The sequence below is a fragment of the Drosophila ananassae genome (assembly GCF_017639315.1).
Source record: "Drosophila ananassae strain 14024-0371.13 chromosome 4 unlocalized genomic scaffold, ASM1763931v2 tig00000061, whole genome shotgun sequence".
Taxonomy (NCBI): domain Eukaryota; kingdom Metazoa; phylum Arthropoda; class Insecta; order Diptera; family Drosophilidae; genus Drosophila; species Drosophila ananassae.
The window spans coordinates 1,454,779-1,480,708 of record NW_025319038.1 but is presented as its reverse complement, the minus strand read 5'-3'; the positions used below and the strand labels follow the sequence as shown (position 1 = coordinate 1,480,708).

The following is a 25,930-nucleotide window of genomic DNA, read 5'->3' as shown; positions in this document are numbered from 1 at the left end:
CCATTAACGTTGACAAAAATGTGACATACGCAAGCGCCTTAAAATCAGGACCGGCGACACCTGCCTCAAGAAGCTCATTTCAGCAATCAGCATATCAAGAACCGAACACGGCTCAGCAACATCAACCAACAGCGCACAACTATGCAAGATTTAATGCGAAACCAAAATCTATTGATTCAAATGCTGGTTTCACAACAATCCAAATAATGGCTTTCCTACGGATATCTACGTGGAACGCTAACGGCGTTTCGCAACATAAACTTGAGTTAGCTCAATTCCTACTCGACAATCACATCGATGTAATGCTGCTTTCGGAAACACACCTCACAAACAAATACAATTTTCAACTACGAGGATATTCATTCTACGGAACAAATCATCCAGATGGTAAAGCACATGGTGGGACTGGAATTCTAATCAGAAGCCGCATAAAGCACCATTATCAAAACAAATTTGCTAAAAACTACCTACAGGCCACATCTATAAATATACAACTAAATACTGGCAACCAACTTACACTAGCCGCCGTATACTGCCCCCCTCGCTTCAATATAGCTGAAGATGAGTTTATGCAGTTTTTCAACACACTTGGAGACCACTTCATAGCAGCAGGAGACTACAATGCCAAGCACACACACTGGGGATCCCGTCTCGTGACTCCAAAAGGGAAGCAGCTCTATAATGCAATTATCAAAGCCAAGAACAAGCTCGACTATGTTTCTTCTGGCACACCAACATACTGGCCGGCAGACCCAAGGAAACTACCAGATTTAATAGACTTTGCGATTACCAAAAACATCCCTAAAAATCTGATAAGCGCCAATTGCCTATCGGATCTTTCATCTGATCACTCGCCTGTCCTGTTTATTCTACTGCGACATCCAGGAACATTGGAACAACCATTAAAATTGACCTCACAGAAAACCAATTGGGTTAAGTACAGAAAATATATCAGCTCACACATTGAGCTAAGTCCTCATCTCCACGATGAAGCCAACGTAGACAGCTTTGTTAATTCACTTGAGTCTGTACTCGTCTCTGCAGCTCGAGCCTCAACATCGCAAACTATAAATACACAAAGCAATAAAAAGACAAATCTACAAATCGAACAGCTCGTCCTCGAAAAGCGGCGTTCACGTCGCGAGTGGCAATTCCACAGATCGCCATCTACTAAGCAAAGCTTTAGACATGCCTCACGTCAACTTACTAAAGCCCTACAGCAAGAAGAAGCTTATGTCCACCGCCGCTATATAGAGCAATTGTCAACTTCTAGTACAAAACACTCACTATGGAGAGCTCACCCAACTCTAAGCTCACCGAAAGAAACAGTGATGCCTATTAGAAATCCCACAGGCGGCTGGGCGCGCAGCGATGCAGACAGAGCCAGCACGTTTGCCAATCACCTCAAAAATATCTTCCAACCAAATCCGGCCACTAGTGCCTTTACTCTGCCGACTTTACCATATGAGCCTCAGCTTCAACATGAACCAATCGAGTTTCGCCCAAACGAAATCGCTAATATCATCAAAAACCAACTAAATCCGAAAAAATCACCAGGCTGCGACCTCATAACTCCCAAAATGATCATTGAGCTTTCATATTGCGCCGTCTGCACTATCACCCAGCTCTTCAATGCCATCGCAAAACTTGGCCACTTTCCAGCGAGATGGAAAAAGTCAATTATAATAATGATAGCAAAGCCGGGAAAAGACCACACAATTCCCACGTCGTATAGACCTATAAGCCTACTTTCATGCTTATCTAAACTCTTTGAGAAATGCATTCTGACTCGAATAAACACATACCTAAGGATCCAGGAAGGAATCCCGTCACATCAGTTTGGGTTTCGTGAAAAGCACGGTACAATTGAGCAGGTCAACCGGATAACAGCAGAAATTCGGAATGCATTCGAAAAACGCGAGTACTGTACCGCAATATTTCTAGATGTCTCTCAAGCATTTGATAGAGTCTGGCTAGAAGGTCTAATGTACAAAATCAAGACAATGCTCCCTTGTAATACCCACAAGCTTTTAGAGTCTTACCTCTACGACAGAAAATTTGCTGTGAGGTGCAACACTGATATATCTGACGAATTCACTGTTGGAGCTGGAGTTCCTCAAGGAAGCGTACTCGGACCAACATTATATGTTCTCTACACAGCAGACATCCCGACAAGCACACGATTAACAACATCTACGTTTGCTGATGATACAGCTATTCTTAGCCGCTCAAAATGCCCGATGCAAGCAACTGCGCAGCTAGCTCTTCATCTGGTGGATGTTGAAAAATGGCTATCAGACTGGCGAATTAAAGTAAACGAACAAAAATGCAAGCACGTTACGTTCACCTTGAATAGGCAAAACTGCCCGCCCCTTACGCTAAACAACACCCTACTCCCGCAAGCAAACGAGGTAACATATCTAGGAGTACACCTCGATAGAAGACTCACATGGCGTCGGCACATAGAAGCTAAAAGAACCCACCTAAAGCTAAAAGCCAGCAGCCTTCATTGGCTTATCAACGCTCGGTCTCCCCTTTGCCTTGAATATCAAGTCCTGCTGTATAACTCGGTACTTAAACCTATATGGATGTACGGCTCCCAGTTATGGGGGAATGCCAGCAATAGCAATATTGACATAGTCCAGCGAGCTCAGTCGAAGATCTTGAGAACAATCACCGGGGCACCTTGGTACGTTCGCAACGAAAACATACATCGCGACTTAAACATTCTTCCAGTCAAAGATGTGATCGCAGAACAGAAGGAAAAGTACTTTAGCAAGCTATTGTCGCACCCTAACCACCTGGCGAGAGGTCTAACAAGGTTGAGTAACCAATCACGACTTCGTCGGAATGACCTACCCACCCAGCGACCGTCTTGAGGAACGTGCAACCAGAATGCAGTCTTAGTCTACTGTTAGTTAAATGTTAATGTTAAGATTTGAAAACTTATTGTTAGTCTCAAAATTAAGAGAAGATCCAATAAATAAAAGCAAAGTTTAATAAAAAAAAAAAAAAAAAACCTTGCCCATGGAGTCTAACAGCCAAATCGGTCGATAGGAGGCAGCTTGCTTGGGTGGATTACCAGACTTCGGCAGAAGGAGTAGCCTCTGCACTTTCCATATTGCCGGAAAGGAACCCTCCAGCAGGCACTGGTTATATATGGCAGCCATCTTCTTCGGTATCAGCGCCAGGACGATCCCCAATGCCCTATTTGGCACCGCGTCTGGGCCGGGGGCTTTACTGTCTATGACCACTTCATAGTTCTCCAGATTCGGCCGCGTTGTCTCATTCTGCTCGCTAGGGAAGAGAGCGTCGATTATGACCTCCAATGCTTCAGGGTCAGAGGGTTCCTGGTTGTGTATCCAGGGTCGTGTTCTGCCTCGTCACACAGCTTCAGGCTCCGGGCTGCGCCTGCTCTGTACCGAGTGCCGCAGGAGGTCAGATTGAGCTCTATCAGTTCAATCCTGGTTTGGTGTCCCGCTCGCACCTTTCTGCGCGCACTAAGCATACACTATTGTTGGGGCATTTTATGCCCTTTTTTTCTCCGCAGCGGATGCAGCACCCGCTCCTATCGGTAGTGCTTCTGCGCTTACCTGCGATATGGACTACTTTCAGGCATCTGTAGCACTTCGGTTGGTTGTCCCTCGTTCGGATACGACACACTGTCCAACCAATCCTCACTTTTCCTTTGCTCACCACCTCCGCCTGGGAGTCCAATGATGGCGATGTCTCTTGTATTTCCTCGCAGGCTACTGATCAGGACTGAGTCTCCGGCCATGCTGAACTGCTCGACCATTGTCGCGCGGATGACCCCTTTCGTCACCAAGCTGCCCGCCCTGCCGTCTGGTGACCATCGCCAGAACCTGGCTATACTTTAACCGCCTGGCTTCCACTACCAACGCGTCGGGCGGGTGGACGTCCTGTTCTTTTTCCGCGTTGCTATCTTCCATCCCGGACTTGCTTCTGAGGCGTTTGCTGCTACGTTCGGTCCCCTGCCTCTGGCGCTCCTGTTGTTGGGGCGGTTGGCAGTCCCTTGAGAGGGACCTAGCCTTGCCGATGTTCTCAGAAGTTTCGGAGCCTACCGGTACCGCTTTAATCGGGGTTGGCCAGCACTACCGATCAGCTGCGATCATCTGGTCCAGCATCCAGCAACACTGACCAGCGCAATCTGATGCAGGCAAATATGCAACGCGGGAAAACATTGCCACCGAAAAAAAGGAGTCAGGAGAAAGTTGTGCTTATCCCGTCCTCTTGGTCCTAGACCATCCATTGGGGATCCGCGGCCGGCCTGTCATCCAATATATATTCTGATCAGAATCACCTTCTGAGTCATTATAAGCATGTCCGTTTGTCTGTGAGTCTGTTTCTACGCAAACTAGCTATCGCACTAGTTTTACAGCTATCGACTTGATAGCTGTGTGTAAGATGTGTGTAAAATCCTTCTTTTCTTTTCAGGCAGAATATAAGTCGGAATGGCCGGGACACAATAATCAGACTCTGAGTCAGCAGACTCAGAGGTGGATGATATTGGCATTAACATTGGGGGAAAACGTTTATAACATTGACCTTCCCTAGACTTAGATTATGTTCTTCAAGAATTTTTCTTCTGAAATAAAGATAGTTGCGAATACAGAATAGATCGGTTCGTTAATCAGTGTCAAGGTACGGCACTTAAAACCAACCTACTTCGAGTGATCCTGTGTAAAACGGACCACAAGTAGGACTCTCTTAAAAAAAGACTAACTTCGAGTGTTGCTCCTGGGTAAACGGACCAGAAGTAAAACTTTCGTCATCGAACCTACTTCGAGTGGCTCCTGGTGTAAAACGGACCACAAGTAGCCTTCGGTATCTAATCTACTTCAAGTGTTGCTCCCGTGAAACGAACCACAAGTAGGATCGGCCAATACGGAATCATCCGAAACCCAGTACCATCTGTACTTAAGGAGAACCAACCCAGGACTTCAAGTATCTCACATCAACTCCAGCCTGATCACATAAAGCGCCTGGTCAACCCGAACAGTCCCTTGCAGAATCCAGGTACATTTAGTCTGAACTTTTATACGCTCTTTGACTACGACTCCGGGACCTACCGTTATACCCGCGAGTGGCGCACAACGCTCTACGGACGAACATTTGGTGATCCCGACGTGATCCTTCTCTATAATATCACAACCTGAGCACAAGCCGCAAAGCCATTTATCGAGAAAAAACCATGGGATCGCAACCATGGGATCAGAATCGGACCCCGTAAACCAAATGCTCATTGATAAGAAAATTGAAAGCAACATAGCCATCCAAAGGCTAATAAGAAACTTCACTAAGGACTCCGCAGAGTGGAATCTCAAGGAAGGGTACTTCGAGGAGGGACTTAAACAGCTCACTCACTCATGGACCCAGTTTAAAAAAAATGATGCCAAGCTCTAGAGCTAGCACTAAGTCCTGAGAACAAGTATTTCACAAAGGCCAAAGCGCTAGAAGAGCTTGTGAAAAAATATGAAGCCATATTTTCGGATGGAGTCCCATCAGGGTTAGGCGTAACAGGCGAAAATCTCGAGCCAAAGGCACAATCACCAGGAAACGAAGGAGAAGACCTTCGATTAACATCATTAAAACGAAGACATACGGACGGACATAAGACAGACAGCACATGAAGGGGCTATGGAATGAAATCGTCCCGGGATACCATGATCTCATCGACCTGAAAACAACCTTAAATAATTATGGACACACTGATGACATATTTCAGGTTGTACGAGCAGAATACTGTAATATGCACACATATAAGCGCATATAGACACATATATAGCACATATATAATCTAATATATATAAATCTCGTGTCACAATGTTTGTCCTTAATGGACTCCTAAACCACTTAACCGATTATAAAAAAATTCGCACACCATGCGCAGTTTGATCCAACTTGAGAGATAGGATAGTTTAAATCTCAAATTGTAGTCGCAATTTTAATCAATTGCTAATTATTTGTCTGTTATTATTTGACAGTCACAATTATTTGTTAACTCCAAATGATTCTATCAGATGGCGTGTCATATGTTACTTAGACTGAAGTGTCAATTAAATTAAAGATAATACACTGAATATGGCACCGAAAAAATCGAACCTCACCAACGTGAGCAGCAGAGATTCACGACGCAAACGTGTTGAAAGAGCTCAGCAATTACCACAACAAATCGAAACAATGAATGCAGCTCAAAGAATCAGGACTGCAGAAAGTCGTGCACAAGAATCTCAAGAACACCGTGACGAACGTCTGATTCAGAATATTACGAGAATAAGAGCGGCACGAGAACGAAACATAGATACAGTACGAGTACTAGATCTACGAAGGCAACGGATCAGCCGTTCATTAACACGTGCATCATTCGTTCGGCTTGCCTTTGAATATGCACCAGATATTAACTACTCAACGCATTCAAAAATAGCTATCGGTGGAATGGATAAAGTATGTCAATATTGTCAGGCATTGAAATTTCGGAATGAAGCAGCCGGCATGTGCTGCGCATCAGGCAAAGTTGTGCTGTCACCTCTACCCGCTCCGCCGGAGCCTTTATTATCCCTTCTTACTGGCAATTCAGATGATTCCAAATTATTTTTGCGTAAGATACGCAAATTTAATTCTTGCTTCCAAATGACGTCATTTGGGGAAACTAAAATTTTCGATCGTGCATCCGATGGACGTAATTTTGAAACTACATTCAAAATTCAAGGCCACGTGTACCATAAAATCGGTTCACTGATGCCAATGCCTGATAACAATCCGAAATTTCTTCAAATTTATTTTATGGGCGATTGTGAAGAGCGCGTGACGACTCGGTGCCTGCATAATTTTATTGAACAAGCAGAGGAAAGAGAAATTGTGATATTATTGGAAAATTTTTTAAAAGATCGCAATCAACTAATTCAGTTGATCAAAAGAGTTTCGCCACGACTGCGAAATGACAATTATCAAATCGTCATAACAGCCGACAAAGTACCATTAGGTGATCATGCTGGTAGATTCAACGCTCCAACTGTTGATGAGGTTGCTGTTATCATGGTGATCCAGTTGACAAAAGATCTATAAAAATTACACGGCGAGACAACACTGTCAGTACGATTTCGGATTTACACCGCTCATATGACGCACTACAATATCCATTGATACACCATATTTTTTTATAAATACCATCTGTGTGAAAAAGCCACAGCAACGCGTGTCCGGGTCAGCTAGTATTTTATATATATATCGACCACTCGCTGTACCAAGAGTACTAAAAGGGTGCACTCTGTAACACTTTGTCGCAGTGTTTACACAATTCAAGGTCTCGGTCATAAACCTAAGTGGCCCGCCGTACCTTTGCTGCACGCCAAAAATTGCATATGTCAGCATAAATGTAACACGAGCGGACCTCATGCATGTGCATATACCTCTGGTGCATATACGGGATGTGTGATTAAGACGAAACCTATTTCATGGCGACCGTGACAGCGATGGAATGGAGAAGAAACAAGGACATCGAAGGACATTGAGAGAAAATTAGAAGCAGACAATGAAGAAACGATTATCGCAGAGAGTAGAGGGTGATGTGTGCGAAAAAAAGTGGTGTGGTCCAAAGACTTAAAGCCAGAAAGGCTGAACTACTGAAGCTACTAAATAGCGGAAGTAAATAGAGCTGGAACAGCTCGGCGAAAATACATTCCCAAGTCGAACACATAAAAACCTTACTAAATCAAAGAAAAAGTCAAACCACTGCCACAATTCAAAGCAATCCAAACTCTTGCAAAAGCTAATGCGAAATTACCTCCACCACAGAAACAGGCAATAGCTCAGGAAATAACAGGAAACTAAAGAAGAAGTTCCCTAACAACTGCGAGGGACCACTGCACTCGCTCTATTGCGAGTAAACCTGACTGTACAGGATACTCGAAAAGCGAGACCAGGGAGAAAGAAAACCGACAGCGCTTCCTAGAGCGCACATTTTTTTTAACATCGTTGCATAATTTTTGTATTGCACTGCGATGCATATTTTTTTTATAGTATAAACAAATTTTTTTTTTGTACAATTGAGCGACATTAAATTTGCCCGATTAGTGTGTGGCCTGAAAACCATACAAAAACTAGTCAGGTTTTTATGTAAAAAAAAATATATAACATATATAGCCAAATAAGGCAATTTTCGGCTAAATGAGCCAAACTAAATGGCGAAAAAATAATAAATTAAATTACACGCTTAACGTAAAAATTTTATATCAGCTTACGAAAAAACACCCAAAGTGGGCTTGATAGATGTAAAAGAAGTGGACTCCACAGCAAATGTAATAAATAAAATCGAGTCCAAAACAATGAATACAGAATTAACGAACATCTTATATTCAATCATTGTCGTCATTGTCTTCAGGCATATATGTTTCATAATAAATGTATTATGAAGCCAACAATGTATTATTGTAAGCCAACAACATTTATATAAAGGTGTTCCAATAAGAAACTCTCTAATGCCAATATGTATATCCATATAGTGATATATTGAATACAGATTTATATGTATCCGAATAATTTTATTTTATGCATAATGGAAATAAATAAAATAAAATAAAACAAAAAGTAGATAATGTAAAATATCATTAAGGGAATAATAAAATATTGATAGGGGACAGAACTTTCAACATAGGGTATTATTCATAAATGGAAAAAGGAGCTAAGCCTCTATTAATTTCTTAAATTGAGATACTTGAAATACATCTTTCATTGATGGCTTCAAGAGTATAGAAAATATTTCATAAGATAATGGAATGGAACGAACTGTATAAAGCATTAAATAATATAAAAATTGATTTTGACAAATCAAATAAGTCACTATCAAGACCTCGGCCAGCACAGCAAAACACTGTGAACAATCATGCCGACATATTAGTGAACCGTTTCAATACAGCGCGTATACTAATACATGACCAGAGAGACAGACTAAACAAAGCCCCTTGGTCCCAGGTATCAACGTACTTAAATAAATTACGGGACAACCTAATAGTTATAAAGCATAGGTACGATTTAACAATTTCAATACCAACTACACTAAATGCACCGTTGACAATAGAAACTAGGAAGAGTCAGAATTATCAAATTCAACAGCACCAGTTCAAGCTGAGACTGATGACCCTATCTCTACAGATACCGCAATAGAAGAAAAAGATATAAACAACCTCACGATTCCGGCAGTCCTTATTCAATCTGAATTATCTGACCAGGACTTGACCGACTCCGATTTTAACAACAGCATTGTTAAGAGAACCCCCTTAAATAATGGTGTTACTCCAATGAGTTCCGTTTCAAAACTGTTTTTATTTCATACACTTCTCTTACAAGAAAGATACATGAAAACCTAAAATCTATTTAAAACTACTTATCAACGGACTCCACGCTGGCATGCTATGTGACCCTTCTTAAGTGCTTCAAGTGCACCACATACATATTTGTTTAGACTGCAGGAGATCGTTTCAAACCATGCTGTTGATTACTTATTTTCATGGGTCCGATCTCTTGACATTCTATCTTTGGAATTCGAATCGTGTTCAATGCTTGAACAAGCATTGTTAAACCAACCACAATGGCTGATGTGACCATTTCCCAAAGAGCATACATGAAAGAAATATCAAGTGCCATCCCAGAATTTAACGGAAAAAAGATACACCTTCAAAGATTCATAACAGCTTTGAGGTTAGTTAACCTAACGAAATACACATTCGAGAGTTTGGCTGTAGAAGTAATTAAATCCAAAATAATTGAATCAACATTATACAGAGTCCACGATAGAAACATCTGCATAGTCAAAATGGCGAAAATAAGCCAAAAGGGCAAAACAGCAGAAAAATTCGCAACAGAAATTGACAACTTACGAAAGCTCCTACAACATTGTACGCCCAACGAGGAAATAATTATCGCGGTAATAATTACAAAAACAATTATCGTGTTAGGGGTAATAATCGAGGTAATTATAGAAATACCGGATATTTCCGCGTGGTAATATAATTACCGCGGTGGAAACAACAACCGTGGTGGAAACAACCGTGGCAGAAACAACCGTGGGGGAAACAACAATGGTAACGGCAATAATAGCAAATACCAAAATTACAACGTTAGGGTAGCCCAAGCCAATTTGGGAAACTCATTAACGATAAAATAGTGGAACTCTCTGTATCACCTTATAATAGCCAACTTTTATTAGTATCAAAAAAGTCACTCCTATATTTGGAAAATAAAAAATGGCGATTAGTAATTGACTATAGTCAAATTAATAAAAAACTCTTGTCTGATAAATTTTCACTCCCTAGAATCGACGATATTTTAGATCAACTAGGTAGAGCAAAATATTTCTCATGCCTTGACTTAATGTTCGGTTTTCACCAAATTGAATTCGAAGTTTGGTTCACGAGATATAACATACTTTTCAACAAACAATGGTTCATATCGCTTCGTTTCACGCGATTACCATTCGGTTTAAAAATAGCTTCAAACTCTTTTCAGGGAATGATGACTATAGCTTTCTCTGGATTGAAACCTTCGCAAGCATTTCTTTATGTGTATGACTTAATAGTCATAGGTTGCTCTGAAAAACACATGCTCAAGAACTTAAGGGGGCAGGATGGTTTCAGAGGCTGAAAAAAACAGATTTTTGCGATTTTTTTTTTCATTTCTGAGTGAATATAATTATTCAATTTTTTTACACGATACATGACTATATTTGGAGAGTATCTAGGAATTTTTTTGTTAAGAAATAATTATTATTTATCCCGTGACGGGCAGTCAGACGGAGTCGCTTCAAAAAATTATTATATTGCGGTGCGTAAAATCTGGCCTTACAGTGTTATAGAAAATAAAAAAATTGAATTGATTTACTAAAAATATTTGTTTCTTGTGCGGATGAACGAAACCATTTTGAAAAATATGCGATTTTGAATTTTTGGCGCGGTTGTAAAGTAGGAGGTACCATTTTTACATAAAAATTAGCCCATTATTGCCCGTAAAAATGGTAAAAAAAAAAGCGTTCGTTCATCCGCAAGTATTTATTGTATTAAAGATGTGTGAAAAATTTTATTTAGATCCGAGCATTACTTTTTGAGTTACGTTACGCACCGACTTGAAAAAGTTGTTTTGAGAAAAACGCGTCTAAAGTTTTAAAAGCAATTGAAAGTATATGGAGAGAAAGAAACTAGAAAATCGGTATCTCAGCAAGTTTTAGTCCGATCGACATGAAACTTTCACAGGATATTCCTGAGATAATGTTCTATTATATAAAAAATTTCGGAAAAAAAAATTTTTTTGATGTCTCAAATCATCCTGCCCCCTTAACTGATGTTTTCGAGAAACGTAGGCAACACAACCTAAAGTTACATCCGGAAAAATGTTCATTTTTCATGCATGAAGTCTTGCCAGACGAGAAAAAATACGACGTCATTCAAAATTACCCAGACCCACATGATGTGGACTGCGCTAGAAGATTCATTGCATTTTGCAATTATTTCAGACGTTTAATAAAGAATTTTGCTGAATACTCTCATATTATAACAAGATTATGTAGGAAAAATGTAAAATTCGAATGGACAACAGTATTTCAAAATGCCTTCAAACATCGCAAGTCAGCGTTAATAAACCCAACTCTGTTACAATACCCAGATTTTAGCAAAGAATTTTGCATAATTACACATGCTAGCAAATACGCTTGGGGAGCAGTCCTTACTCAAAATAAAAATGGACTACTGCTTCCAGTTGCATACACATCAAAATCCTTTACGAAAGGTGAAAGCAACTAGAACACTACAGAACAAGACTCTTGACTAGTCTAGTAGTCAAGACTACTTCAGACCATATATTTATGTTAATCATTTCACTCTCAAAACAGACCACAGAGCACTTACCTATTTATTATATTTATATACTATTATGTATTTAAAAATAGCATATCAGATTTTATTGAAAAATGAAACAGGACATAAGCTAGATTTTAAATATACAGGTCGCTATAAGGTAGAACAAATATGAGATAGAGATAACATAACTATATCAAATAACAATAATAAAAACCAAATAGTACATAAAGACACATTAAAACCTTTTATTTCATAACACGGTGCGACAGTGAAAAAACACTTGTGAAACGAGATAGTGTAGGTTGTTAATCTGGTCGAAGAGAACTCAAAAATATTTTTTTTATATTTTTGGAACCCTTCAATTTTTATTTATTTAAAAAAAAAACCGTTTTTTCGGCACTTTTTTGCGCTTAAAAATTCCTGAACGCGTTTTTTTCAACCGATTTCAAAATTTGTGCTGTTTTTCAATAGTTAAATGTTGTAGCTTTTGAAAAAAAAATATATCTTCGATTTTGTTGAACAAAAAGGACAAAATTTTTACACCTGAAACTGAAGTTTTCGACTTTTATTCGTGTTTTTCGGATTTTGATGCCAGTTTTTCGGTACAACTTACAAAAGTTCGGCCATTTTTGATACATATCAATGTTGTCTCATTCATTATGAATAAAACGAGACAAATTTCATCAAAAAATAATGAAAATTGGTGAAGTTATAACGCTTTTCCTAAAAAGAGTTAATTCAACCTAATAATAAAAACCAATTAGTACATAAAGACAGATTAAAACCTTTTATTTCATAACACTGTGCGACAGTGAAAAAACACTTGTGAAACGAGATAGTGTAGGTTGCTAATCTGGTCGAAGATAACTCAAAAATATTTTTTTTATATTTTTGGAACCCTCCAATTTTTATTTATTTAAAAAAACCGTTTTCGGGACTTTTTTGCGCTTAAAAATTCCTGAACGCGTTTTTTCAACCGATTTCAAAATTTTGGCTGTTTTTCAATAGTTAAATGTTGTAGCTTTTGAAAAAAAATATATCTTCGATTTTGTTGAACAAAAAGGACAAAATTTTTACACCTGAAACTGAAGTTTTCGACTTTTATTCGTGTTTTTCGGATTTTGATGCCAGTTTTTCGGTACAACTTACAAAAATTCGGCCATTTTTGATACATATCAATGTTGTCTCATTCATTATGAATAAAACGAGACAAATTTCATCAAAAAATAATGAAAATTGGTGAAGTTATAACGCTTTTCCTAAAAAGAGTTAATTCAACCTAGCCTGCGCTCCGGAGTACCTGTGTGTATAAGACAGAAATATGCTCTTCTTCTTATAGTGCTTCCATGGTTTTATTGACTTTTTTTGGGAAAAGCGTTATAACTTCAACAATTTTTATTATCTTTTAATGAAATTTGTCTCGTTTTATTCAGTATTAATGAGACAATATTAATATGTGGCATAAATGACAGAATTTTTGTCAGAAGAAAGCAATATACTCTTATTTTTATACACATTGTTTCTCCGAAGCGCTCGCTAGGTTGAAATGTGCATATGTCAGCATAAATGTAACACGAGCGGACCTCATGCATGTGCAAATACCTCCGCCTAAGCGAGCATAGCTATATACTTAAGAATACATAGCCCTCTCTCCGCTGCCGCTTTTGGCAGCGCAGCTACGAGATTTAGACTTCCTTAACCCCTAAGTAAATTGTAAAAGAAGAGAACCTCCTATGAGATTGGAGCGGCAACAACGGATGCTCCGATCAAGATCCAAATGAAAGAATATTTAATAAAGAATCAACAAATAAATAAGAAACTATCTGCCAACTATATCGGACTTAATAATTTCTGAATGGGATCATTGTCGGATAAGGCGAAACCTATTACAATACTTTTCGTTTCTGGACAAAAATCGCAATCGACTTCAGCACCAACACAAAAACCCGCGATCGCACCTCCGTTTGTAATACCACCAGTGGAAATTCCAAAGTTTGACAGAGACTACCGACATTGGCTATGGCTATTGGCGCAATCAAAACTACAACGATGCAGTAAAATTCCGACATTTGGAGAATCCTAATCCAAAAAACCTAATCTCGACATCCATTGGCGGACAGACCAGTTACCAGGATGCCTGGCAACGACTATAGAATAGATACCAAAATGAACGGCTGCTGATAAAATCCGCGATCCAAGAGCTTTTCGGGCACCCCAGAACAAATGGATCAGCGGACCAGCTGCGTAGCCTACATGATACCGTGTTCCGAACGATCGCCACTCTCAACGCACTCAAGGTGTCAACAGACAACTGGGAGCCAATCTTGATACACATCATTGAGGAAAGATTGTACCCACACACGCTGTCATCTCTAGAACTAGCCGTCACCGATCCAACCAATCGATAATCTCTGAAGCAGATGTTAGAAAACCTTAAGCGTCAGGCTAACCAGTCAAGTAACAATGCGGAAAAATACGTCGACCGCTCCACTTCGATCCAGTTCATCACGAGTGGTTTGTTCAGCCACAGCCCTGTTTAGAGATAAGCCCACCGTTCTGTTGATGTTGCCCAATCAACCATCCCAGGCTATTCAAGCGCCAAAAAAAATATATCTCACCTCAGTTGCGCTTAGCCGATCCTGAAATATATTGACCTGGTGTTGGGCGCCGAAATCTTCTCCCAGCTTATGAGGTCACAACAGGCATATTTGGGAGACGGACAGCCACTACTCAAAAATACCGTGCTTGGATGAATTTTGATGAGGCCAGTGCGACAGGAATCAGCGTCTGATGTCACGGCAGAACAAGTCGTCTTTAATACGGCGGCTTGGGCACCGGAAGCTAACGAGCCACGAAAGGGTATCGGTGAAATCGCATCGGAACAAAGTTTTATTTCATGCATCGGCAAGGAGCAACTAGTAAAATCTGGAAGATTACAGAATTTCTTGCTCATGGCGGATCAACAAGGAGAGCCGCAGACGGTCCCTGACCCACAAGACTTAGTTTTTTAACTCACGACTGAAGAGCACAAAGTGCAAGGGCCAGTAAACAAGGGAGTTGGAGTTCAAGGAGTTGAAGTCACCTCCAATTCTAAAGTATTTAGAGGGGAGACACATCACCCGGCATGGGTAACAGGCATCTCCAAAAGGGAGGAAGAAGCAAGGCCAAGAACCAAGAGTCGTGTATGCGCACTGACCAACCAGAAAAAACGCCTACTACTACGTGGGATGCCCAGAGAGAATGGTTACGAGGGCGCGCAACAAGGCGAAGAAGATAACAGGCCAGATATAAATATCGTTGGTATCTTACCAAAGGTCTTACCCACATGATTCAAATATTTTTTTGGTATTAACATTAGATTTTAGTAGTTAGTTTTAAGATCTACAATATTTTCCAGTGCAAGAGTACATAACGGTTCACTAAGGCGGTCCAACAACAACGCACAGCCGTAATGAATAGAGTCCCTCAATGGGGGGAGAATTTTGGCACCTAGTGCTAAGACCTACTACCCTATATTTACACTTAGTAATCAGACATTGATTAGTTCATCAGCATGTCGCAATACGCAATAATCAGACCCATTAATCTATTGGCACTCCTAGCAATAATAAGCAATAAGCATGAAACAAATAATCCAACCCCAGCACTAGTAGACGGCGCCAGAAGCAGAAATCAGCAGTATCAGGGGAAGAATGACCGATGCAAGAAAAGCCAGCTAGCTAAGCCGAAATGCATGAACAAGCAATATGAGTCAGCAGATTCAGAGGTAGGTGTCCCTGGCATTAACATTGAGGAAAACGTTCATTGATCTTCCGTAGACTTAGATTATGTATAATTTAGAATCTTATAAAAGAATTAGAAAAATAGAACCCGCGTTACCCAACCTACTTTGAGTGTTGTTCCCAACCCAGGACCCAAGTATCTCACATCAACTCCAGCCTGATCGCAACAAGCGCCTTGGAGAATCCAGGTATATTTACTTTGAACTTTTTTACGTTCTTTGACTACGACTCCGAGACCTACCGTTATGCCCGCGAGTACAAATTCGACGTATAACTGAATGATCGGAATTGGCATCATTTTGTTGTTTTTTAAGCTAGACGGATCGGACTTTCAACGGATTCCATTTTAGGCAACGTAATCCGATATGCCAAATTTTATAAGAATCGGCCGACTATATCCTATAGCTGTCATGTAACTGAACGATCGGAAATGGCACAACCTTACTATTTTTAAAGATGTTTGGGTCTGTTTTACACATTTTTATTAGAAAATTCATTTGATGGTGAAATTCTCATAAGGATCGGCCAACTATACACGATAACTGCAAGGCTATATCAGCTTAGGCTCCGCCCGAGGTTAGCTTTTCATTCTTGTTTTGAAAAATGTGGCATCTTTTTCAAGTTATACCACAAAGGTTTTGGTTTAGGATAAATCACAAAGGAATCCGAGGCTTGACGAAATTTTTTTATTTACCATTCTTTTAAATTTACTGTGCTAGGGTACATGTTATATGTTCAGATTCCGTTGAAGCAAACCTGGAAATAATTCTTAAAACGCTTATATTCATTTCTAAATCAGTTTCAAATATGAAATTTAAAATTATTAAATTATATTATATTATATTATATTTTTTTTAAATTCCATTATTTAGGATCCTTTGGAAAAATCGATGGCTCAAGCGAAATTGATTTTTGAAAATGAACAAATTGCTGTCAAAAGTGAAATCAATTCGCCCAAGAACGAGGTTTGTCAAAAAAAAATTGTTTATTTTAATGTTTAAATATTTAAAAAATCCAACGTAAATTTGGGGCATCTTAGCATCTTGCTAATGCTATATTTTGCTTCAACAAACTTCCTTAGGTTATTAGATTTATGTAATAACACGAAAAGAAAACTACATTACCCTACCCTTGATATCGCAAATAGTTGGCTGGTCCTTATGAGAATACCACTAACAAATAAATTAAAAAAAAAAATGTTGAAAAACTCCAAGCATCTTTAAAAATCCCACGGTTGTGTCATTTTTGATACGGCATATACTGTTATATGGCAGCTATAGTATATGCTCGACCAATCCTTGTGAAATTCAGTAGATCGGATAAGTGTTCACAAAAAAAAAAACTGTAAAAAGTCTAAATTTTCTAATTTAAAAAACACCAAATTTATGGTGTTTAGGAACTATTGATACATAGTTTATAAGTTATCTTATATTGTCATCTTTATATTTTCTATACCTACTAGCTTTAGAATCCGCAACATGTATGCACACACACACCTATCGTTAAGTTCCACAAATGTAAATTTTCTTAGTACCAATTAGACAGCGAAACTGACAAGAACATATAACTCTACAGTCCACTGCTCATTCGTCTCATCGATTGGGGATCATTGTTTGGTCCTTCGCAACCGGATTTGTTTTGTAGTTTTCTGTGCATTGGTTGTCATTTGTAATTGTTTCTCGGCATGGAGCAATTAAAAGCATTGACAAAAGGGCGCGCCCAGACTCAAGGCCAATATCACACGGAGCTTGGCTTGGGCTGAGGACGCGCAACATTCGAACGCCACACGGGCCAAGGGTGTCTTCGCGGCTGGAGCATCTCAACACAACATGGAAAGAATTCAATAGATTTGGTGATGAAATAGCTATGCTCGACGAAGTAGATGGCTATGTAGATCCGGAGCATGACAACATATTCTACGAGGAAGAATATCTAAGGGTACATGCATTACTTTCGGCGATGGTGGGTACAAGACCTAGTCCATCATTTGTGAATAGTGAAAAGGGCAGCTGCTGCAAAACAACGACGCATTAATAAGTTTGCTACAACAACAACAACAACTCTTCGAGCAGTTGGCGGCAAATCGGGCCACTGCAAACATGTCGAGACCTGAAGGAGGAGACGTCATCGCGGCGAATTCAGGTAGTGCTCAAATGGTAGGGGCATCAGCTCAAAGCGAATTGCCTAAAATTCAAATTAAACGGTTCGCTGGCAATTATTCAGAGTGGCCAGCTTTCAAAGACATATATGAGAGCACAATTCACAACAAGGCGAATTTGACAAATACGCACACATTTCATCATTTGAAATCTCTTCTGATCGACGAAAGATATAATCGTCCACGGCACATCGTGAATTCACTATTGGAGCAGTTTATGAAGCTGCCAACAACAACAAGGTCGGATACAGCAACATTACGAAAGGTGTCAGACGGCGCCAATGAAATAGTGCGTGGTCTGGATGCCATCGAGGAAAGGGGACGAGACTGTTGGATCATCTACTTGACGCTGGAGAAACTGGATGCCGATACTTGACGCAGGTGGATCGAGCGCAGTGTGGAAACAGACTCACCCACACTGGAGGAATTCTTCAAATTTTTGGATGCAGCGTGAAACAATCGGAGGCAAGGCTACAGCCTCAATTGGTGACAAGACAAGGAGGGTCACACATTCGCTGGTTGTACTTGAAGGAAAAAAGTGCAGCAAATGTCATTCTACAGAGCATCGTCTGTATGGATGCCAACAATTCTTGGATATGTCAGCAGGACAGAGGTTTTCGTTTGCCAAGGAAAACGCTCTATGCTACAATCGCTCAAACTGGTGAGGATCAGGAGGATCCTAGCGCACACTCAACGGTGACTACGAGTCACATCGCACAAGCAGAAGGCTCTGCAGCAATTGTATGTGCACAAGGCAGTGCAAATTCACAACAATCAACTGGATGGAATAGGAGCACCTTGCCGACGGCCATGGTCAACGTTCGCAACGCAAAGGGAGATTTGGTAGCATGCCGACTCCTATTGGACACGAGTTCAGAACTGTCGTACATATCTGAACGCTGTATACAAACACTTGGTTTAGCTCGTACGCCATCACGCATACTGGTTACGGGAATTTCATCAATCAAAGCAGACACTGCAAGGGGATGCAGCACTATAAGCATCCAATCCCGTATTTCGCAAGATCAGCTGGTAGTCCAGGCTCATGTTCTTGGAAGGATTACATCATCATTGGAAAGGCAGGCCATCGACGAGTCTGCACTTCGAGTTTTCAACGATCTGCAACTGGCAGATTCACAATTTTGCACAAATGCCCCAATTGACATTCTTTTGGGCAGCGAACACGTTTGGAGTGTTATAACTGGGAGAAAGATCTACGACAACAAAGGAAAGCTCATTGCTATATCATCAATTTTCGGATGGGTAATTACATCACTGCTTTCATCACGCGCATGCAGCGCTACGGCACTTACAACGACAATAGATATCGATGCTTATCTCAGAAGGTTCTGGGAACTAGAGAGCATACAACGCAAAGCAGAAGTCCAACCTAAAGACGAGGAGGTGGAGAAACACTTTCTTGCAACACACACTCGAGACGAACAAGGCAAGTACATCGTGGAACTTCCGTTTAAAGTATCCGAAACACAATTCGCAGATACACTTCAAGGAGCGCTGCAGAGGTTCAAATCAGTTGAACGACGTTTGGCACAAAATCAACAATTACGTAACGACTACGTGAAGTTCATGAGGGAATACCAGGAGCTAGGACATGTGCGAGAAATCTCACCGAGCGAAATTTCCAAGGGTAGGAATTTCTACTTGCCACATCATCCCGTATTGGGTCGGAAACTTAAAGTGGTTTTCAACGGCTCATATCAAGACGCCAAAGGCATGGCATTAAGCGACACGCTCTCGATCGGACCGAGTATTCAGCGAGACCTGTTTGCTGTGTGCTTGCGATTCCGTATGTACAAATACGTCTTTTCAGCGGACATAGTCAAGATGTTCCGTCAAATCTGGGTGAGCGAAAAACATAGAGACTATCAAAGAATAGTATGGAGAGAGGATCCGTCAGATCCTATCAAGCACTTCCAACTATGCACGGTGACGTATGGAACAACATGCGCACCATTTCTAGCAGTCAGAATGCTAGAGCAACTAGCTGCTGACCATAAGCACGAGTTTCCAAACGCAGCAAAAATCGTGTTGGAAGATTTCTATGTCGATGACGTTCTCACTGGAGCAAATAGTGAGGATGAGCTGCTACGCAACAGGGACGAACTGGTCCAACTGATGTCCTGTGCTAACCTAGAGCTCGGGAAATGGGTATCGAATACCAAACGCATCAAATCGGAGGATAACACGGATTCCTCACAATCACCAGTCAAAGTGCTAGGGCTGCATTGGCACCCTGGAGAGGACACATTGTCGAACAATGTAAACCTATCGAAAGACCCTCGCTGCACCAAGAGGCAAGTGTTGTCGGATGTCTCACGTATATTCGACGCTCTCGGTCTATTAGCACCAATCGTAGTTCAATTCAAAATACTATTTCAAAAACTCTGGCTGTTGAATATGAATTGGGACGACGAACTACCGAGCAAACTAGCAAACAACTGGCTCAAATGGCGAGCTGATCTGGACAACCTTCACAAGCTCCAGATACCGCGCTTAGTTAAAAGCGACAAACAGAGAATCGAATTGCACGGATTTTCAGATGCATCCACCAAGGCGTACTCAGCGGTGGTATACAGCCGAGTGGTTAACGACGATGGAACCATTTCGGTCGCCATACTTGCTGCAAAAACAAGAGTGGCACCTTTGAAGCAGCAGTCTTTGCCGCACCTGGAACTATGTGGCGCACTTCTACTGAGTCAACTTCTGCAATCCATAAAAGCTGGACTAATGAACAACGACGTAACGATCTACGAATGGAGTGATTCGACGATAGTCCTGTCATGGTTATCGTATTTACCAGCCCAACTCAAGACGTTTGTTGGGAACCGCACTTCAGAAATCCTCGAAACCATTCCGAAGCATGCATGGCGGCATGACTCAAAATCGAACCCAGCGGATTGCGCATCCCGTGGCTTGGGAGTATCCGAGCTCATTGACAAGCAACAATTCTTGGAAAGGTTGAACAATACTTATAACTGTACTTCTCTTTCAGACAAACGCATACAAGACGAAGTCAAAACTACCTGCCTAGCTGCGCAGACGATTGTCGCGACGGACAACCCATGGGATAAGCTTCTCAATCGCAACTCATCTTGGCTGAAGGTTATACACACACTTGCTTACGTTTTGCGCTTCATTCATCGCATGAAGCACCCATCTTCGAAACAAACATCGAACTCTCTAACATTCGATGAGATCAAGGCAGCAAGGATTCGATGGCTGCAACACGCTCAAGCTGGTTTTCAACAGGAGTTCCAGTTGCTACGCGCAAACAAGGCTCTAGGGAACCAATCTCAATTGGTCAAGCTCTCACCAATCATCCACAAGGACAACCTGCTAAGAGTGGGTAGACGAATCCAACATTCACAGTTGTCAGCAGAGGCGAAGCATCCTATTTTGCTTCCAAAGTCGTTTTAATTTGCATCCTGGAGTCTCATCTCTCTTCGTCATTGTTCGACAAAGGTATTGGATTTTCGGCGCACGAAATTTAATACGCCAAATCACACACAACTGCCTGGCTTGCTTTCGGCAAAGGTACAACACAATGCATCAACGTATGGCAGATTTACCGAGCGTACGTATCACGCAAGCACTTCCGTTCGTAAACACCGGATGTGACTACGCAGGACCCATTCTTCTAAAGGACGCAAAGGTGCGTAAACCACGCATCAGCAAGGGCTACATATGCCTATTCGTTTGTATAGTCACTTCGGCGATCCATCTTGAACTCGCCACGGACCTATCCACGGAAACATTTCTGGCGGCGTTGCGACGATTTTTCTCGATACGAGGCAAATGCAATCGCATGTACACCGACAATGGTACAAATTTCATCGGAGCGAAGCGATCCGTCGATGAAAAGCAGCAACTCTTAAGTTCATCTCAACACCAAGATCAAATCGCGAACACCTTTGCAGACGAAGGGATTCAATGGACATTCATCCCACCACGTGCTCCGCATTGGACAGGAAAATGGGAATCAGCAGTTAGGTGCGTAAAGCTGCATCTTCGACGAGTAATTGGAAACACCACACTGACATATGAACAAATGCGCACCTTGCTTGCGCAAATTAGCGCTGTCGTGAACTCACGACCCCTATGCTACACCTCAGATACAGATGACAGCTATCTATTACCAGCCCATTTTGTTATCGGAAGACCATTCACAACAATACCGGAGGCGGATCTTGGCCTCATTGCTGTGGGCCGACTGGGATACTTGCAGAGTATTCAATCCATGTACCAAGGCTTCTGGAAACAATGGCACCAGGAGTATTTGACAAGTCTACAGCAGCGTCCTAAGTGGACCACAACAACCCCTAACATTTCGATCGGCAGCGTTGTGCTCGTCAAGGAGTCCAACACCCCACCATCATTAGGGCAATTAGCGAAGGTGATCGACACGTTCCGAGGAAAGGGCAATATGGTTCGAGCAGTCAGGATCAAGACGGCAGCAGGAGAAGTGACCCGGCCAATAACAAAAACTGCGAAATTACCCAGTTCAGAAACCGTGTTTCAGGGTGGCCCGGGATGTTTAGGAACTATCGATACATAGTTTATAAGTTATCTTATATTGTCATCTTTATATTTTCTATACCTACTAGCTTTAGAATCCGCAATATGTATGCACACACACCTATCGTTAAGTTCCACAAATGTAAATTTTCTTAGTACCAATTAGACAGCGAAACTGACAAGAACATATAACTCTACAGTCCCCTGCTCATTCGTCTCATCGGTTGGGGATCATATGGCATTACCGATCAATCAGTTATGTGGCCCAATATTAAAAATCAGCAAAGTAGTTCCGTTGTAAATGTTATATGACATGAATCCATCACCGAACTAACGTCTCTTCTAGATGTGTTTTTCATTCGCTCCTGTTTATCCGCATTTTTTGTGATGTCACTTCCGTCCAATCTAACTTAATACCGCGATTTTAGCTTCACCCTCAATTTGTTGTGAATTCACATATAAATTTATTTATAAATCAAGTTCTATGCTGACTTTAATAACTTTTCTTACAATTGTGCCGAGGCTTAATTTATCGGCTCTTCAAAGTTTTGTTTACTTAATTTGCTGCTCTTTACGCCACCTTTTGAAGCTTGATTCTGCTTTGCTAGGCTCGTTTGTTTGGTTTCTTATACAGTGGGGCCTATCTACTAGTAAAGTCGTGAAATACAGTCGGAAAAGAGTACGTTCATAAAGAAAGTCAGGAATGGATTTCTTGTAGTTCGTAAGAATTTTATACCTGTACTCTTAGAGTACAAGAGTATATTTGGATTCCTACTTTTATGTAGGAAGTAGAAATCATCTACGACCCCATAGAGAATATTTATTTTCATCAACAGAAGAGTCAATATAGTCATTTCCGTCTGTCCGTTTAAAGCGCAGGTTAAGTTTGTTTAATATTTTACCCAAGCCAACACTAATGGAATATACCTGTAGCAACAGTCATAAAAAAAACATGTTGGGCCACGCATCCAAAGACAATATTCTGTTTGGAATAATCAAAAAGTCTTTGTAACGAAAAAACATCTGCGGTTTTATAAGCAGCTTCTGTTTTATTTGCATCTCCCAATTTCGCATGCGCGTTGCTGTTAATTGTAGTGCATGCGCTTATGAAGCCCTTGCCTCGCCTCTTGCCCACGGAGTGATAGACAGCTTATATTTTGCAAAATGCGTTAGCTCAAGATATAGGCCTATAAGTGGAGCTACAAATTTTGAGCAGTTACGTACACATATGTAGAAACACTTTTGTAATTTGATTACCCTTGCAGAGGATATAATAATTGTTCAAGGCAGTGAGGGAGACATCTCCGACCCTAAAAGTATATACATATATTCTTGATCAGAATCTCCTCCTGAGTCCGTCTGTCTGTTTGTCTGTTTTTACGCAATCTAGTCTCTCAGTTTTAGAGGTATCTTTGCAAGCAGTTATAGCTGCCATATAACTGATTGATCGGGAATGCCAAAAATTTGTTTTTTTTAAGTTCTTTTTATATCTTATCTAAAATATTTTATTTGGATCTGCCGACTATATCCTATAGCTGCCATGTGACTGAACGATCGGAAATGGCACAACCTTACAAATTTTCATTAGAAAATTCATTTGGTGGTGAAATTCTCATAAGGATCGGCCAACTATATGCGATATCTGCAAGGCTATATCAACTTAGGCTCCGCCCGAGGTTAGCTTTTCATTCTTGTTTTGAAAAATGTGGCATCTTTTCCAAGTTATACCACAAAGGTTTTGGTTTAGGATAAATCACAAAGGAATCCGAGGCTTGACGAAATTTTTTTATTTACCATTCTTTTAAATTTACTGTGCTAGGGTACATTTTATATGTTCAGATTCCGTTGAAGCAAACCTGGAAATAATTCTTAAAACGCTTATATTCATTTCTAAATCAGTTTTAAATATGAAATTTAAAATTATATTAAATTATATTATATTATATTTTTTTTAAATTCCATTATTTAGGATCCTATGGAAAAATCGATGGCTCAAGCGAAATTGATTTTCGAAAATGAAAAAATTGCTGTCAAAAGTGAAATCAATTCGCCCAAGAACGAGGTTTGTCAAAAAAAATTTTTTATTTTAATGTTTAAATATTTAAAAAATCCAACGTAAATTTGGGACATCTTAGCATCTTGCTCATGCTATATTTTGCTTCAACAAACTTTCTTAGGTTATTAGATTAATGTAATAACACGAAAAGAAAACTACCTTACCCTACCCTTGATTTCGCAAATAGTTGGCTGGTCCTTATGAGAATACCACTAACAAATAAATTTAAAAAAAAAAATGTTGAAAAACTCCAAGCATCTTTAAAAATCCCACGGTTGTGTCATTTTTGATATGGCATATTCTGTTGTATGGCAGCTATAGGATATGCTCGACCAATCCTTGTGAAATTCAGTAGATCGGATAAGTGTTCACAAAAAAAAAAACTGTAAAAAGTCCAATTTAACTTAATATCGCGATTTAAGCTTCACCATCAATTTGTATAAATTTATTTATAAATCCCGTTCTATGCTGACTTTAATAACTTTTCTTACAATTGTGCCGAGGCTTAATTTATCGGCACTTCAAAGTTTTGTTTACTTAATTTGCTGCTACATTGCTCGTCGGCACCGCCAGTCCGCCTACTATTCTACAGCGTACATCTACTTACTTTAGACGCTGACATTCTCCTTTTCACAACATCACAACATTCTTCGAAAACACGAAGTCTTCACGCCACCTTTTGAAGCTTGATTCTGCTTTGCTAGCCTCGTTTGTACTCGTTTGGTTTCTTATACAGTGGGGCCTATCTACTAGTAATGTCGTGAAATAGAGTCGGAAAAGAGCACGTTCATAAAGAAAGTCAGGAATGGATTTCTTGTACTCTTAGAGTACAACTTATGTAGGAAGTAAATAAAGAAAGAAAGGAATGGATTTCTTGTACTCTTAGAGTACAACTTATGTAGGAAGTGAAATCATCTACGTCCCCATAGAGAATATTTATGTTCATCAACAGAAGAGTCAATATAGCCATTTCCGTCTGTCCGTTTAAGGCGCAGGTCAAGACTGTTTATAATTTTGCCCACGCCACCACTAATGGAATATACCTGTAGCAACAGTCAAAAAAAAAGCATGTTGGGCCCTGCAGCCAAAGACAATATTCTGCATTCAAACATACTTCGAGTGGCTCCCGTGAAACGGACCACAAATAGAACCCGCGTTACCCAACCTACATCAGCCGATACGGAATCAGCCGAAACCCAGTACCATCTGTACTTGAGGAGAAGCAACCCAGCACCCATGTATCTCACATCAACTCCAGCACAGCTCCAGCTCACAACAAGCGCCTGGTCAACCCGATCAGAATCCAGGTACATTTAGTTCAACTTCTATACGTTCTTTGTCTACGACTCCGGGCCTACCGTTATATTCGCGAGTTCGAATTCGACGTAGTGGCCGCACAATGCTCTACGGACGAACAGCTTTCATACAACTGAATGATCGGAATTGGCATCACTTTTTTGTTTTTTAAGCTAGATGGACTTTCGCACTTTCAACAGATTCAATTTTGGGCAACGTTATCCGATCTGCCAAA

General features: G+C 40.6%; 1 protein-coding gene across 26 annotated transcripts in view; it reads left to right on the top strand.

The window, feature by feature from the left end:
* LOC6504358 overlaps positions 1–25,930 on the top strand; it is a 159,454-nt gene that overhangs the window by 32,357 nt on the left and 101,167 nt on the right. For 20 of the 26 annotated variants that reach the window (XM_014903941.3, XM_014903934.3, XM_032455804.2 and 17 more), the window contains 2 exons: positions 16,522–16,614; positions 24,313–24,405. The exons of 1 other annotated variant lie outside the window; for it this stretch is intronic. In XM_014903941.3, the coding sequence (XP_014759427.1) occupies positions 16,522–16,614; positions 24,313–24,405 (186 nt within the window). The remainder of the gene's footprint in view (positions 1–16,521; positions 16,615–24,312; positions 24,406–25,930) is intronic. 5 more of the 26 variants (XM_044717760.1, XM_014903930.3, XM_014903942.3 and 2 more) reach the window with 1 other exon arrangement.